Source organism: Macaca fascicularis, chromosome 2, assembly GCF_037993035.2.
Source record: "Macaca fascicularis isolate 582-1 chromosome 2, T2T-MFA8v1.1".
In the NCBI taxonomy this organism is placed as follows: Eukaryota; Metazoa; Chordata; class Mammalia; order Primates; family Cercopithecidae; genus Macaca; species Macaca fascicularis.
The window spans coordinates 116414444-116432390 of NC_088376.1; the positions used below are offsets into that span (position 1 = coordinate 116414444).

Genomic DNA, 17947 nt, shown 5'->3' on the forward strand with positions numbered 1-17947 from the left:
AGGCAGAGGTTGCAGTGAGCTGAGAATAGGCCACTGCACTCCAGCCTGGGCGACAGATAATGTGTCCAAAAAAAAAAAAAAAAAAAAAAAAGCAACGGCAAAACTGGAGCAAAGTTTTTCTTCATAATTTTATGGATGCAAAGTTCATTTTTATGTTGATCTCAGCAACCTCAGATGTGACTTTTCTTTTTTTTTTTTTTTTTTTTTTTGAGACGGAGTCTCACTCTGTCGCCCAGGCTGGAGTGCAGTGGCTGGATCTCAGCTCACTGCAAGCTCCGCTTCCCGGGTTTACGCCATTCTCCTGCCTCAGCCTCCCGAGTAGCTGGGACTACAGGCGCCCGCCACCTCGCCCGGCTAGTTTTTTGTATTTTTAGTAGAGACGGGGTTTCACCATGTTAGCCAGGATGGTCTCGATCTCCTGACCTTGTGATCCGCCCATCTCGGCCTCCCAAAGTGCTGGGATTACAGGCTTGAGCCACCGCGCCCGGCCCAGGTGTGACTTTTCTTTGTTTTTTTTGAGATGGAGTTTTGCTCTTATTGCCCAGGCTGGAGTGCAATGGTATGATCTTGGCTCACTGCAACCTGTGCCTCCCGGGTTCAAGCAATTCTCCTACCTCAGTCTCCCCAGTAGCTGGGATTACAGGCATGTGCCACTACACCTGGCTAATTTTGTATTTTTAATAGAGACGAGGTTTCTCCATGTTGGTCAGGCTGGTCTCGAACTCCCGACCTCAGGTGATCCACCTGCCTCGGCCTCCCAAAGTGCTGGGATTGCAGGTGTGAGCCACCGTGCCCGGCCAGACGTGACTTTTGTTTCCTTAAAAGGTTGAGAACTTTAACTTTTCACTTAAAGGAAGCACTTTATGGCTTCTCTTAGGCATACCCGACTTGCCACATCACTACTCTTGCACTTTGGGGCGATTATTAAATAAGGGTTTCTTGAACACAAGCATTGCAATACCCCGACAGTTGGTCTGATAACTGAGATGGCTACTAAGTGGTTAACTGGTGGGCAGCATATATAGCGTGGATTTGCTGGGCAAAGGATGATTCGCAGCCCGGGTGAGATGGCAAATGATCTCATCATGCTTCTCAGAACAGCATCAAACTTAAAATGGTTTACTTCGGGAATTTTGTATTTAATATTTTCAGACCTGGGTTGACTGTGGGTAACTGAAACCTAGATGGTATAGCCTACTACACACCTAGGCTACATGCATGGTACAGCCTATGGCTCCTAGGCTGCAAACCTGTACAGCATGTGACTGAACTGAATACTGTAGGCAACTATAACACAAGGATAAGTATATGTGTATTTAAAAATAGAGAAGATTGGATAAAAATAGGGTTATAACTCCATGGGGCCACTGTCATAGATGTGGTCCGTTGTTGACTGAAATACCACATGGTATGTACCTCTATCTTCTATCAGGTCTGTTTCTCTGGAGAACCCTGACAATACAGGCTGGAAACAGGTAGATAACAGTTTTCTTTCTTTTTTCTGTGTCAGACAGGTAATATGCCGACATTGTAACAATGTTTCAGGATGGCACATCTCACACCTGTGTGTGAACACCTAATCGTCATGCTTATGAACTACAAAAGGAGCTGATAACAGTTTTGTCAGTTCTGTTTTTTTGCCTCATCCCATTTCACCAGTATGGCACTCTGCAAAGTGCAGCAACTCAAAAGTTCCTATTTCTACAAATTAAATAAAAACACAATTAAATTTTAGTAGGTGCTAAAACTTGGTTTTGAAATTTTATTAAAAAAATATATTTGCAAACATATAAAATTTAGGATGAAAAACGCTCATTTTAAAACATGTAATAACTTAATATTTGCAAACATACAGAGATGGTATAAAATCCATACCATTAAAAATGTTAATGATACAGTATTGCGCTCATGGAACAAAAACCTTGCTGTAATTCCAGAGCTTCTCGTCCCCACATTTCAGGGAGCTGAGAATCTGGTACAATGAAAGTCATGAGAGCCACATGGCCAAAGCAGTAATACAGAATAAAAAACCATTTAGAACACATATTTTAAAAACATGTTTCTTAAGGAATCACACGGATAAAAAGGAAACACAATTCTGCATTTTCCCCACTTTGAATGATATTGCATCTTAGCATTTTAAATGAAGGTGTCAAATACAAAACAGAGGGAATCACTGCACACATCTGCTAAATTTGCTGAAAAACTGGCTCCTCGAGGCCCTGGTCCACTCGGAAATGTTCTCAAGCACAGCTGTAAAAAAGCCTAGTGTAAGCTGCTTGACTGTGCTCAGATCTTAGCATTTGAGAGACTTGAAAACAGAGAGCACTATTGGTTCCAGAAGGTACACTGAACGCAACTGAAGAAAACCGAAGGGAGGCAAGAAAGAAACACGTGCTCTGCAGCAAATGTGCAGCCAGGATGCAGGATGCGCACCCCGTGATTCCTCAGTTCTCCTCACTCACACGGGCTGAGCCCACTCGTGCCTGTGCCACCTCTCACTCCTCTCAGAGTTACAGTATGATGGCTGATTTTGTTTTTTGAGCAGTTAGGCACCTTCAATTTCATGTTGCATTATTAGTAATACAATGGCAGTTAGGGGCCTCTACTACAGAAATGAGAAAATTTCAAACTACATTCTTTGGGGGAGGAGAGTAATAAAGCTGCATGGTTTAAAAATTTACCTAGTAGTGGATGATAGGGTTTATATAATTTCTACAAGAAAACATAAGCCAGGAAAAGAACAAATGCTTGACATGCAAAATCTGGTTAGACATATACTAAACTAAGCTTGTGTGTCCCCCTGTAGATAGGGGCCCAGCTTGACTTTTTTTTTTCTTTTTCTTTGTTTTTGAAATGGAGTCTCGCTCTGTCGCCCAGGCTGGAGTGCAGTCGCTCGGACTCGGCTCACTGCAACCTCTGCCTCCCGGGTTCAAGTGATTCTCCTGCCTCAGCCTCCTGAGTAGCTGGGATTACAGGCGTGCGCCACCACGCCCGGCTAATTTTTGTATTTTTAGTAGAGACAAGGTTTCACCACGTTGGTCAGGCTGGGACTTGGGTTCTTAATAAAATACCACTCTCTGTGATGGCTACATCTAAGCCTCTGAAGGTGAGCTGTGGACATATCACATGTGGACAGCATGAAATGCTTCTGACACTGAGAGTCACTTGCAAAACTTGAATTCAAAGTCAAGCAGGCCAAATCTCACACCTTTTGAATCCCAGGAGGGACACAATGAAGAAGAGCTTCTGCCTTAAGGGAACAAGGCTGTCTGGGAGGTGTGAGAGTCCATTAAAAGACAACACATTAACTACAACAAAAAGAAGAGCAGTACCACCCACCAGTGGTGCCCCAGACACACCTCTCCTCCAAGCTCCGGGCTGCTCATCTTGGAGCCCACACTCAGACCCTGGGGTTGGGGGTGGGCACAAAAATGGACAGAGTGGTCTAAATGCAGGTCTCCTGGGGTTCTGCGAAATTTAGCCAGAAGCATCTCCATCTCGGTGTCCATTTCGATTCAACTAAGCTTCCAGTAAAGACACTGCAGCAATGTAAACATGCAACCTAAGCTAGCATGAGGTTCTAGATAGTAAGCCTGAACTAGGAATAAGGCAACTGAACTGTGACTTTCGGGCCAGGGTCATCCAACTGCAATTATCCAGGCTTGGCCTGGCTTCTCTAGAGATTCATTCTGGCCTGAACTTCCTGGTAATCATGACATGAACTTCTGGCTTCTGAATTTTAAGTAAATGCTTTGAATATATAAATTTGGGAGGTGAAACAGGTTTACCCTTTTCAAATCTTCATGACTTGGGCACTTAAGTTTACTTTCACACTAAGGAAGCCTTATCATAGATTCTCTTTACTGTCTATCATATCCATTCCTAGCATTAAAGGTGAAAATTAATATGATCACAGACTCTCTTTAGGATATCCTCTCTTAACTCTCTCATAATATTACATACTCAAAAGTATAATTTCAATTCAAGAATCCCTTGATTCGTCTGTTCACCAAAGCCCACTGAGACCACATTTGGGGTGCAATCACACCTACTGGTGCGTCCACTTTATGGAAGTCACGTGGCTCCCTGGATACCATCTCTCGGTGTCAGCAACACTCTGTATCCTACTATAGCTTTCTCGTTCCCAGATGATGCATAAGCAATTCATTTTTGGTTGCTTAATTTACACACTATCTGTGAAAACAAACTATTCATAATTGAGCATGAAAACTTATAAGCTTCCCTGAATTCTGCACAATTCACACATAATTAGGTAGACAGCAATAGAAGACACTAAAATGAGAAGCAGAAACCCTGTCCAGGAAGCATGTTTAGATCAACAAAAGCCAATCACTCTTTATGCTAAAAACTAAGACCAAACTAAAACAAGTATGTAATTCACAAGTAATTTTCTAGAATTTCAGCTAGAAAAAAATAATCTATGGACTTATGATTGAGTTACCATTAAAGCTTAAATGATTGTTCCCAAGGAACCATCGTATCTGTCAGCATTATTCACAGCTAATCCTTATGCTAGCTGGTTGAGCCAATTGGGTTTTTACCCCATCATTAAATAGTGCTCATAAAAAGTAAGCAGTGCATCTTAATTGGTTAAATACTACAAAATGACCTGTATCATAGAAACAAAGACACTTTCATTCAAAGAATATCTTAAAATTACTATTGCTGAAATAAATCAAAATCTACATTAAAATATTACTAAACACCATTACATGCTATAAAAGAATAAATAGAAATCATGGCAGATCAATAGCAGCATAACAAAGCTTCTTTACATATTTTCACACTTTGGGCTGGGAAAGTACTCACAGCCTAGGAATACATTGGTAGAGTTCGGAATCACATTTTCTTTTAACTCCATAATTCTACAACAAAATAAGGGCAGTGTGAATAACAGCTCCCTTTTCTGCATAGCTTTAAAACTATTCTCAGTACACTCAAGGAAAGGAACCAGGATGGCTTTGTCAGATTGGTCCACAGGTCCTTTTGTCAAAGTGTTAAGGAAAACAATCAACAATGACAGAAAAGGAAAATAAGGCTGTGCTTCACACACAAACTTAGCATTTTCAGAACCATTGGAGAGTTCAACCTAAAATGAAGATCTGATAGGATGTGGGCATTCCCAGTTCCAGCCTTCCTTCAAAGGTGTGACGTGCCTGTGTCCACACCACCAGAGCCTGACAGTGCCCTATTCAAACGGTAATGCTGCACTGGGGGCCTGCTGCGGGGCAGGACTGGGGCACTTAAAAACAAAACACTATTAAGAAATTTCACAACTTTTAAGGCCCAAATGGGGCATTCATATAAAATACATTTCACTTGAGGAAATCATTCCCAATTTGCCGGCTTAAATTCTGGTCCTAAAAGCTCGAAGCTACTTTGCAGAGTTGCCTTCTACTCTGTTTAGAACTTGACTGTCAGCCCAAAGCCTGTTTCTATGGGGTAGGCTGGGGCAAGCGGTGGGGGCCAGGCTGAACTTCTGCTGTGAGGCTGGTGACTACTCCTCTGTAAGTCCTTGAAAGTGAAAGCGAGCTGAGAATCAGATTCCTTATTCCACAGCCTTGCTCCTAGCTGATGAAAACACCCACATAACTTAACACAATGATTTTTTTTTTGTCAAAACAAAGGTCTGCTGGTGATGCTTCACAGTGAAACCTCCATTATCACTGAGAATGTCACTTGGAAAACATTCTTAAGAAATGAGTCTCTTTCTCATAGGCTCAATTTCAGGATTCTCAAACTCGATGTTCTGCTCAGAAGTTTCCATGATAAAGCCTATTTGTCTCTGAGGTTAGCACTCTGCCTTTAGACTTACTCTGCTCCAGTCATAGGTTGTGGTTGTCTTTGTTCTTGGTCAGCACCTGCAAGTAGACTTCATGAAGTGTACTGAGGAAGCTGGAATCATTCTAGAAGAGATGGGAAAGGTTAAGGATACGAATGCCACATTTACCTCAACAGATTTTACTTCCTTGGTAACAGCTTAGGAAAAAAAATTGTATAAATGATTTGTATAACTGATAATCCCACCATCCAGAGACAATCATGATTAATATATTGAGTTCGCGCAGATATTTCTCCACCAGGACGGTATGCTTGAAAAAAGAGAAACAGTACTCCCAGTCTGTTTTTTTTTTTTTGCCCGCCCCAGTCTCCCAAAGTGCTGGGATTACAGGTGTGAGCCACTTTGCCCGGCCTCCAGCTAGTCTTTTGAATTTACTTTATGAACTGATTCTGTAGGAGGAATGTATACAATTTCTTTTATTAAGTAATGAAAAATCAAAGATAAAATTGGTATCCTACATACCTTTATGAGATGTATTAACGTATCCTGGAGCTGAGACTTGCTGAGAATAATGGAAGGCTTTCTCTGACTTTCTGGCGTTCCAATAGTTAGAGGAGAAGGAGAGCTGGCTTTCCTCTCAAGATCTGAAGACCTTGTAACTGTCTGCTGGAAAACACTTGGGGCCAGCAGGACTGAAGACACTGCAGTAGTCGTTGCAGTAACCAGTGGGGCGCCTGCAACCTGGAGAGGAACAATGGTCATTTTGTACCAAAGTGCAGAAGCCAGTAGCCAGGCCCAGAATAAGGAGCATGTGGAAACAGGCACAAGCAGCAGAAGAGTGAAGCCCAGAGACAGACTGTTTCGGGTTCAGGTAAACATTCAGTAGGAGCATTTGAACATCTAGCATCTGGTTATAAACTTCCGTGAGCTAAGGGATGACGAGCCCATTTATATAAGAACGTCCTAGAATCGTTACGGGAAGCCAAGTCCAACTGCCACAGAAGGTAAGAGAAATAACGGTATAGAATGCACAGTAAGAAAAATCCTATGATAAATTCAAAATGTAAAGGCTTTTTGGGAGGGGAGTTGGGGAAATGACTGGAAGAGGACATGAGGGAACTTTCTGGAGTGACAGAATGTTACATATTGATTGGGTTGCCTAAGGGATAATACATACATGTGTCAAAAACTCATTTAAAAATCTGTGTTGTTTGGCTGGGCGCAGTGGCTCATGCCTGTAATACCAGCACTTTGGGAGGCCGAGGTGGGGTTCGAGACCAGCCTGGCCAACATGGTGAAACCCCATCTGTACTAAAAATACAAAAATTAGCCGGGCGTGGTGGTGCACGCCTGTAATCCCAGCTACTCGGGAGGCTGAGGCAGGAGAATCGCTTGAACCCAGGAGGTGGAGGTTGCAGTGAGCCAAGACTGCACCCATTGCACTCCAGCCTGGGTGACAGAGCAAGACTCTGTCTCCAAAAAAAGAAAAAGAAAAAAAAGAAAAAAAAAAAAATCTGCATTTTTTTTTTTTTTTTTTTTTTTTAAGGCAGGGTCTCACTCTGTCACCCAGGTGGGAGTGCAGTGGTGCAGTCACCACTCACTGCAGCTTCAATTTCCTGGGCTCAAGCAATCCTCCCCTCATTTTTGATTTTTTTGTAAGAGATGAGGTCTCACTATGTTGTCCAGGCTGGTCTTGAACTCCTGGGCTTAAGTGATCCTTCCACCTAGGCCTCCCAAAGTGCTGGGATTACAGGTGTGAACCACCATGCCTGGACTCTAAAAATCTGCATTTCAGTGTATGTAAATCATACTGCAATAAAAAAGAATTTAAAAATCCAGTTATGACTGGGAGCGGTGGCTCATGCCTGTAATCCTAGCACTTTGGGAGGCCTATGTGGGAGGATCACTTGAGGTCAGGAGTTCAAGACCAGCCTGGCCAACATGGTGAAACCCCGTCTCTACTAAAAAGACAAAAACATAGTAGAGTGTGGTGATGGGCGCCTGTAATCCCAGCTACTTGGGACGCTGAAGCAGAAGAATGGTTTGAACCCAGAAGGTGGAGGTTGCAGTGAGCTGCACTCTGGGCGGCAAAGCAAGACTCCATTTCAAAAAAAAAAAAAAAAAAAAAAAAAACAACCAAAAACAAAAACAAAAACTCCAAATCCAGTTATGTTCAATCTATTTTTTTATACCATTATAGAAAGCAATGAGAAAATTTCTTAAAAATAAAGCTAACATCTACCTCTCTCCTCCATTTAGATGTGCTTCTAGGCTAATTCCAGCTAATTATCTGAATATATTAAACCAGTAATCGCCGGGCGCGGTGGCTCAAGCCTGTAATCCCAGCACTTTGGGAGGCCGAGACAGGCGGATCACGAGGTCAAGAGATCGAGACCATCCTGGCTAACACGGTGAAACCCCGTCTCTACTAAAAAATACAAAAAAAACTAGCTGGGCGTGGTGGCGGGCACCTGTAGTCCCAGCTACTCGGGAGGCTGAGGCAGGAGAATGGCGTAAACCCGGGAGGCGGAGCTTGCAGTGAGCTGAGGCAGGGGAATGGCGTAAACCCGGGAGGCGGAGCTTGCAGTGAGCTGAGATCCGGCCACTGCACTCCAGCCTGGGAGACAGAGCGAGACTCCGTCTCACACACACAAAAAAAAACCAAAAAAACCAAAAAAACCAGTAATCATCAGTATTTTCAGTATCCTCAGATCTGATACAATCAACAGACATCTACATTTCTTTCTCTTACATGTCACTTTCTCATTTACAAAGAGCACAGAGCTGGCCAGTTTCAAGGGTATGGTTTTTGGCATCTGAACTATTTACCCTTTCTTTATTTTTGGTGCAAAAGCAGGCCGAGAGCTCCTGCAGATAGATCACCATGCAGAAGGACAAGACACACAGAAAAGAGGCTCGTTTCCAAGAACAGTCAGGAGCTGGCTCCCATTTAAACTCCAAGATATAAGACCAGTCAGAAGCTGGTTCCCATTTAAACTCCAAGACTCAAGGAGGGCACAAAGGCTCAAAGGAAAACAGAAATGACTTTAGGGAGCTAAAAAAACCTGTGTGCATTGCAAGGTTAGTGGGTGATGTAGAGTAGGGACAACAAAAAACGAAGCAAGGGAGGACAAACGGGACAGAACACACAGGCCTGGGAGGCTTTGTTCTCAGAGCAATGGGAAATGAGAGGACTGTAGCAGGATAGTGGCTCTGCCACCTGGGACATCACAGCTCCTCCAGGGCAATATTTCCTACTTATAAGCCAGGTTACCACACTCTTAGCAGTCACCTGTTCACAAATACTGAGTAAGGGCCCACCATGCCCTCTACACACACAGTCAGGGAAGATATCCATGCAGATGCCTCAAGATCCACAGAGGCCACAGTAATGGACTCTGCCAGGACGGGGGTGGGAGGTGCCTGGCCTAGGAAAGGCATCTAAGATGGGCTGGGCTCCATAGCTAACTCTTTTCACTAAGCTGACAACCTTTTACTTCACATCCAGCAGAAGAACTTAAAAATACATAATGTATCCTTTAGAAAGAGGGAGTCCTGGCTGGTCCAAAGGTAGTGAGTTAGCTCAACTGATTGTTCACAGTCAGTTACAGATCAAATTCCTTGTTCTACTCTTTCTACCTTCTCACTATAGCACCAGACTAGTCTTAAAAAAAAAAAAAAAAAAAAAAAAAAAAGAAAGAAAAAGCAAGTCCTTACCGGGATGGCACTGGATAACACCTTAGGCTGGACAAATACTTCAGGATCCTGGTTCTGCTGCATAGACTGAAACGTTTATGAAGAAAAGATAGATGGATATAAGAAGTTTCAATTAAGAAGACTTCCTAGTCTTAATTGAAGAAGACTTTCCCAGTGGAAAATCTAGGTTAGTAATAGAAAATGGTTCAGATATTAACTAGTTCCTAGATTCCCAAGGGAAGAGTGTGACAGAAACTTTCAACTATGCAGCCAACAATTCAACTGCATGAGAGCTCTGCGACAGCCTCTCTTCTTTAGTTCCGGAGAGAAGGGGTGTGTGCAGAGCCTTTCAGGTATCTTTAAAGAAAAGCCCGAGACCTGTATCCCTTCTAAGAGCCAGAGACAGCCCAGGAATATACATAATTTTTAATTTTTGTGGGTACATAGGTGTACATATTTATGAGGTATATGAAATGTTTTAATATAGGCATGCAATACATAATAATCACATCATGGAAAATGGGGTATCCATCCCCTCACAAATTTTTCCTTTGTGTTACAATCTAATTATACTCTTCATTATTTTAAAATATATACTTAAATTATTGACTATAATCACCCTGTTGTGTTATTAAATACTAGGTCTTATTCATTCTATTTTTTTTTTATGCATTCACCATCCCCACCTCCCCCTACCTTCCTAGCCTCTGGTAACCATCCTTCTATTCTCTATCTCCATGAGTTCAAATAAAGTGAGAACATGTGATGTCTGTCCTGCAGCCTGGGCATATTTTTGCTGTTGAGTCTGTAGAGATAGAGATGAGAGATCTAGGCAGCATGGCACCTCTTGATAAGGTGATGTAAATGTGGACAGTTGAAAAAAATCAGCTTTATTTGACCTCATACCTTCAAGTCTAGGATGCTCTTATGGCACCTCTAGGGTACTTGGCACAAGGCAGGCACTCTAGGAGAGTGCTGTGGGAGATAGGAAGGGAGTTAAGCTTTGGAATAATTTGGTCCTGAGTCAAATGAGGACTCCTGGAAATGCTGGGCAAAAGCAAAACAAACATACAACCTCTGCTAAAGTGCATATCCAGATAGGAAAATAAATTACTTGGTTGTTCATGATAGGGCTTCTTACCTCAGCTGTCTCCTAGCCCGACATACTTTAAAGGGACAACTCTTCAAAACTGTCAGTGTCATGACAGTTAAAACCAAGGTCTGTAGTTTCATCCCATCCAGTTATAGTTACCCACTATGCCCACCCCCACCCTCCTGCCATTACCTGAAGGGGAGCAAGCACCATGTTGCTCAGGGAGGCTGAGGCTGCTGCTCTCGCTGCTGCTGTCTTAGAGGAAGGCTCTATGAAGCTCTCAGGTGTGGCCAGCTGACCAGCTGCCGGAGAAAAGCTGGCTACCATTGCACCTTTCCCAAGTGGTTGTGTCTGTATTTGGTCATGCTGTGGGGTCAACCTGAGTTTCTGGAGAAGATCAACGCTTGGGAGGGATGTGCCAGCTGTGTTTGCCACGTTCAGTGGGGCCCGGAAGGGGCTCTGGCTGGCAATCAGACCGGCATGGCTTAGCTCAGGGACTGGCTGATTCAGGAGTGGAGACCTCTGTCTAGGCGTGGTCTTCACTGCCTGCATCATGGTGCTGTTTCGAGGTAAGCTGGGGGGAACCTGTGTAGTAGGAGCTTCAGATGGCAGAGTGGGACTGAGAACGGGACTCAACGGGATTGTGTAGGTTGGGGCATGCTTTTCATTGGACTGTGTGATGGAGGCTGGAGTGATTAGCACCGGGGTGGTGATTTCAGGCTGGACTGAGTGGTGGGCAGCAGAAGGGACACCCAGGGTTTCTGATTGAGGGGCTCCTCCTGACTGCTCAAAGGGAAATGGTAGGAATGAATTGGGCTCTTTCTGGGAGGCATCTCCTGGCAATCTCTCCACTTCTTCTGAATCCAGACTCACAACTGCTGGCTGTTCCTTTGGCAAAGAGGTTCCAAATAACTCTTCTACCGTCAGATGCTTGTGTCCAGATGGAGCAGACTGAAAAACAAATGAAACCACCCAGTGAAAGAGGTCTCTTATAAAACAGCATAACCAAACTTCTTTTCCAGAAGTCAAAGATTGTACAGAATCAAGGATGGATGGAGTATAAAAATAAGGAATGGACAAAACTGAAGATGTACTAAGGATTAAGGCCCAAGTTCATCCAGTGTCCCCAGGTTGGTGGTTTGCATTGGTAATATAATTCAAATTTTTAGGGTCTCTGGGAGGCAGGATCAGAATTCACCATTCTTTTTCTTGGCAAAGCTGACTGTGCCCAATTGTCTCATGTCAGCAACACATAAGGAAATGACACTAGAGGAGACACAGGGACCGAATGTTGATCAGGTGATTCCACCTTTCACTGTTCTCAATGAAACGCTAGGCATTGGATCTCTGATAAATCAGAAAATAAATCCAGCTATTTAACAGTGGGCCATTACCTCTCCTTATTCTCTAGCCACAGAATTCTTAAGAAAAAGCAAAGCATTTAAGCCTGACAATTTAAAATTTATATATATTTTAGTAAGTTGGCTTATTGACACTCAAAGGAAAAACTTTTGTGCTTTCCTGTACTTGTAAGCAACATTTCCATAGTCAATAACCTTTATTTTCTGAGTACTCACAGGGTGCCAGGTCTTGCTCTAACCTGGGCTCACGGGATGCAGTAAGGGAGTAACAACAGCTCCCACAGAGCTTACATTTTAGTGGGAGACACACCTAAGTACTTTGAAAACACAGGCAGCCTCAACTTTTTATTCCTAAAATGACTGAATTAGTTGTTTAGATCTGTTTATACTGAAAAAATTAGTTCATTGAAACACGATTCTCAAGGCTTCAGAAAGTCTGTAAGGCCCCAAAGTACACTGCAAATTAGTATAATATTGATAAAACTATGGTATGATCACATTACTACAGGAAAACAAACCCAATTTTGTCCAGGCAAATGTTTGTTTCATCCATTTGATAAAAATTCTTGAATTTATCAGGTGCCAGGCATTGTGCTGTCACTGTGATGTGAAAAAAGAGGCCAGGACAACTGGTAAGGCCCGCCCCCCAGCCCCCTCTGCGCCCCACACTAGGCAGAACTGCAGAGTCGAGTGGGAGGGAAGGTGCTAGAAAAAGTGAAACTGGGGAGGGATGTGGTGAGCTGGCTGGGGAGCACGGCCACTGAGGCAGCCACACGTGCTTCAGCACAGCTGGGTCAGAGGCTGGGTAGGAGGGTGACAGGGAAAGAGAGAAGCAGTGGGCAGACTGCAGAGTATCTGAGACATGTTAGAGGATCTGGACTTTATCCACAGGACAATGGCGACATGTTCAGGGGATGAGCCATCAGGCTTTATATTTTAGGAGGTGCACTTGGTTGGCCACATAAAGGACAAATTGTAGGGGTGAGACTGAGGAGAGTCTGGACTAAGATACTGGCAGAGAAGAGGATGAGAACTGGAGTTGGAATGGAAGGAGCTGGTGGCTGGCTAGGTAGGAGCAAGGAGCCGAGAGGACACCCTGGTATCTGGGTATTGGGTGGTGGTATCACTGCCTGGGCAGGCCAGCCCAAGAAGAGTCCCTAGGGTTAGGGAGAGGGGGAAGCTGAAGTTAGTTGTGAACATGTCTGGAGGTCTCTGTGGGACCTCTAGAACCTGGAGGTACTTAGAACACAAAATGGTAATGTTATTTTGTGTTCTTAAAACACAGAAATGGTAATACAAGTCAAGGGAGCAAAAGCATCCCCTCAGGAGGTTGTGGCGACATAGCTGTGATGTCCTATCAACCACCCAGAGGCAGGGCCTGGAGCCAACCACTGCTGCCTGGCTCTGCTCCTTTCCAGCTGTGTGGCCTGAGGAGTGCTGTCCACTTCTCTGAGTCTCAGGCCTCTATAAAGTAGGGAGGGCTGGTAGAGGCTGACATGTATGGAACCCAGTGCGTGTTTAATGTCAGCACTCCAAACAACATGGAGAGCAAGTTTGCCAAGGCAGGGGTTCTCTTTCTCACGTATTCCTAATCCTTGCCTTTCTTGCTCTTGGACTTGCCTACCCAGGTAATGGCACCGCTACCCAGGACCACAGATCCCATCAGTACATAGCAGACACTCAACAGTGCTCTCTCCCAAAGTTCTTTCAGGGAGTAGGGGGAAGTCAGTTTGAGGAGAGAGGGAGCTTAAGGCAAGAGATCCCGTGTCAGGAGGGGCTCATGTCGGACAATAGGGAAAGGGCCAGCAGCGATGAGCATGCACACAAGTTTGCATGTGAAGGACAGAAAGTTAAGGGAGTGCCATTCTGTCTTCTCTCCCTGGTATGAGGACAGCATCATCTACTAGGTGAGAGGGACAGGGCAGGTCTGAAAAAATGTAGTCAGTAAAAAGTAACTGTTGTGGAGGAAGAGGCAAGAACCTCCCACAGTTGAAAAAAACTTGTAGGTTCATACCAAACCATTTCACCTTAGAAAATATTCAATAAAGAAATTCCACTAATCTCACTTCAAATATAAGACAGCATCAATATCTAATTTTAAACTGTGGATACAAAAAAAACACTAAAGATCTTATATGGTTCAATTTCTTCATATTTTTTCTTCTGAAAAAAAAAAACCGTAGAGTTTAGGGTCTGAAAAAAAAGACACCTCAGCTGTTAACTGGGAAAATTACATAATCTTTCTTTTTCTTTCTTTTTTTGAGACAGGGTCTCATTCAGTCCGACTGGAATGCAGTGGTGTGATCACAGCTTATGCAGCCTCAACCTCCCAGACTCAAACAATCCTTTCATGTAGCTGGGACCACAGGTGCATGCCACCATGCTCAGTTTATTTTTACATTTTTTGTAGTGAGCCATTGAGCCCAGCACAATCTTTCTAATTTAGTTCCTCATCTGAAAAGCGAGGACATTCGGACAATGATCTCAGAGCACTGTTGTGAAAATTAAATTCTCAATATAATGTCTGGTGCCCAAAAAGCATTAAATTGAAGTTGGCTTAAACTGTAATCACATAAACACCATGTGGTCTTTTTTTTTTGAGACGTAGTCTTGCCCTATCGCCCAGGCTGGAGTGTAGAGGCGTGACCTCAGCTCACTGTAACCTCCGCCTCCCAGGTTCAAGCAATTCTCATGCCTCAGCCTCCTGAGTAGCTGGGATTACAGGCACGCACCACCACATCCAGCGAATTTTTGTATTTTTAGTAGAGACGGGTTTAACCATGTTGCCCAGGCTGGTCTCGAACTTCTTCTGACCTCAGGTGATCTGCATGCCTTGGCCTCCCAAAGTGCTGGGATTACAGGCGTGAGCCACCACGCCCAGCCCACCATGTGGTCTTAATAGCAAGCATGGAGTAACAAACAAAAATTCATTAAATGCTCCTAGAATATTATACCCCACAATGCAAGACAACAACAACAAAACACCTGGTAAGATGACCAAGGCTAGGCCATTATAAACCTCCTGGTCACTCCCAATGCAAAGAATCATCAAGGACACAGCTGTATGTTTAAAACTCCCTGGTAATATTTTTCTTTCTATCTATCTATCTATCTATCTATCTATCTATCTATCTATCTATCTGTCTGTCTGTCTGTCTGTCTGTCTGTCTGTCTGTCTATCTATCTATTTATTTTTTGAGACGGAGTCTCGCTCTGTCGCCCAGGCTGGAGTGCAGTGGCTGGATCTCAGCTCACTGCAAGCTCTGCCTCCCAGGTTTAGGCCATTCTCCTGCCTCAGCCTCTGAAGTAGCTGGGACTACAGGTGCCTGCCACCTCGCCCGGCTAGTTTTTTGTATTTTTTAGTAGAGACGGGGTTTCACCGTGTTAGCCAGGATGGTCTCGATCTCCTGACCTTGTGATCCGCCCGTCTCGGCCTCCCAAAGTGCTGGGATTACAGGCTTGAGCCACCGTGCCCGGCCCCTGGTAATATTTCAAACCCATTCTATCTAGGTCAAAATAGACAACAAATTCTCCCCTGGGACAGACTTCTCTGTCCAGGCCACACAGCTGCAGACATGTGCACCAGTTCCATTTACTACACTGAACATTCTGACTTAGTCACTTGTGAATTCCTGGCATCATAAATGTCTACCGACAGCACAATAGACGTTTATCTCCCTATTTTAAAAAACTGTAGTAAAATATACATAAAATTTACCATTTTAACCATATTTAAGTGTAAAATTCAGCAGCATTTAGTACATTCACATTGTTGATTTTAAGGTTCATCCATGTTCTAACGTGTATCAGAATTTCATTTCTTTTTATGGCCGAATAATGTTCCATTGCATGTATATGTGACACTTATTTATCTATGCTTCCATTAACGGACACTGGAGTTCTTTTTTTTTTTTTTGAGACGGAGTCTCGCGCTGTTGCCTGGGCTGGAGTGCAGTGGCCGGATCTCAGCTCACTGCAAGCTCCGCCTCCCGAGTTTACGCCATTCTCCTGCCTCAGCCTCCCAAGTAACTGGGATTACAGGCGCCCGCCAACTCACCCGGCTAGTTTTTTGTATTTTTTTAGTAGAGACGGGGTTTCACCGTGTTCTCCAGGATGGTCTCGATCTCCTGACCTCGTGATCCACCCGCCTCGACCTCCCAAAGTGCTGGGATTACAGGCTTGAGCCACCGCGCCCGGCCTGGAGTTCTTGAGATGTTTCCACCTTCTAGCTAGTGCAAATACTGCTGCTATAAACACTGGTGTGGAAGTATCTGTTTGAATGCCTGTTTCCAATTCTTCTGGGTATATACCCAGGAGCAGAAGTGCTGGGTCATATAGTAATTCTAAGTTTAACTTTTTGAGGAACCACCAAACTGTTTTTTCCCCTAGTGCCTGAACCATTTCACATTATCACCGGCAATCCAACAGGGTGGCCAGTATACAGCAGTGTATGAGGTAACAGAGTATATAGAGTATTTTCCACATACTCTCCAACACTTGTGATGTTCTGTTTTAATGATACTAGCCATCCTAATGGGTATGAAGTGATACCTCCATGTGGTTTGAATTTGCATGTCCCTATTGACTAACGATGAGGAGCATCTTTTCATGTGCTTATTGGCCATCTGTATATCTTATATGGAGATTCCTATTAAAATCTTTTTTTTTTTTTTTGAGACGGAGTCTCGCTCTGTCGCCCGGGCTGGAGTGCAGTGGCCGGATCTCAGCTCACTGCAAGCTCCGCCTCTGGGGTTTACGCCATTCTCCTGCCTCAGCCTCCCAAGTAACTGGGATTACAGGCGCCCGCCATCTCGCCCGGTTAATTTTTTGTATTTTTTAGTAGAGACGGGGTTTCACCGTGTTCGCCAGGATGGTCTCGATTTCCTGACCTCGTGATCCGCCCATCTCGGCCTCCCAAAGTGCTGGGATTACAGGCTTGAGCCACCGCGCCCGGCCCAGTCCTATTAAAATCTTTTACCCAGTTTTGAATTGGGCTAATTCCTTTTTATATACATTATATGTTTAGAAAACAAATGGGTCAAGTTTCTTAGCAAAAAAGTACTGGAAAATAACACTAATTTTTTTTTTTTTTTTTTTAAATTTTTGAGATGGAGTCTCACTGTCACCCAGGCTGGAGTGCAGTGGTGTGATCCTGGCTCACTGCAACCTCCACCTCCTGGGTTCAAGTGATCCTCCTGCCTCAGCCTCCCGAGTAGCTGGGATTGCAGTCACGCACCACCACACTCGGTTAATTTTTGTATTTTTAGTAGAGATGGCGTATTACCATGTTAGCTGGGCTGTTCCTGAACTCCTAACCTCAGGTGATCGGTCTGTCTCGGCCCCCAAAGTGCTGGGCTTACAGCCAACGTGCCTGGCCAACACCACTAATTCTTATTAATGCAAAGTAAATGAATCATCTATTATAGAATATGTATGCAGACACACAAACCAATATTTAGATATAAACTACTTTGGAAAACAGAGATCAGATTGGGTCTATGTTGCAGAAATTTAAGAAAAGGAACAATCATGGAGAAACTTCATCACAAAATACACCTGAGGCATAATCCAGACAGCAACTTTTACTTGTCCAGTGAAACATAAATTAACTTTGAACAGCCAAAAATCTACTTTAAGTCAGGCAGAGTGCCTCATGCCTATAATCTCAGCACTTTGGCAGGCCTAGGCGGAAGCACTGTTTGAAGCTAGGAGTTTAAGATCAGCCTGGTCAACATACTGAGGCCCCTGCCTCTACAAAAAAATTTAAAAAGTAGCTGCACAAGGTGGTGTGCACCTGTGGTCCTGGCTGCTTGGAAGGCTGAGGCAGGAGGACCGTTTAAGCCCAGGAGTTTTGAGGTTACAGTGAGCTATGTTCACGCCACTGCATTTGAGCCTGGGCAACAGAGTGAGACATCGTCTATACAAACAAACAAACAAACAAACAAACAAACACAAACACATCTACTTTATATTAAAATATGAAACCACTAT

At 43.9% G+C, this 17947-nt stretch overlaps 1 protein-coding gene and 1 non-coding gene across 3 annotated transcripts in view; both read right to left on the reverse strand.

The window, feature by feature from the left end:
- Positions 1-1504: 1504 nt before the first annotated feature.
- LOC123572098 (small nucleolar RNA U13) lies at positions 1505-1608 on the reverse strand. The gene has a single exon (XR_006696434.1). It is a non-coding gene; the product is annotated as a small nucleolar RNA U13 (small nucleolar RNA).
- A 121-nt stretch (positions 1609-1729) lies between these two features.
- The window catches only part of DCP1A (decapping mRNA 1A), a 61154-nt gene continuing 44936 nt past the window's right edge, over positions 1730-17947 (reverse strand). For both annotated transcript variants that reach the window (XM_074032476.1, XM_005547394.4), the window contains 4 exons: positions 10788-11546; positions 9524-9589; positions 6329-6547; positions 1730-5930 (listed from right to left, as the gene is read on the reverse strand). In XM_074032476.1, coding sequence (XP_073888577.1) covers positions 5850-5930; positions 6329-6547; positions 9524-9589; positions 10788-11546 — 1125 coding nt within the window. In that variant the 3' untranslated portion in view covers positions 1730-5849. The remainder of the gene's footprint in view (positions 5931-6328; positions 6548-9523; positions 9590-10787; positions 11547-17947) is intronic.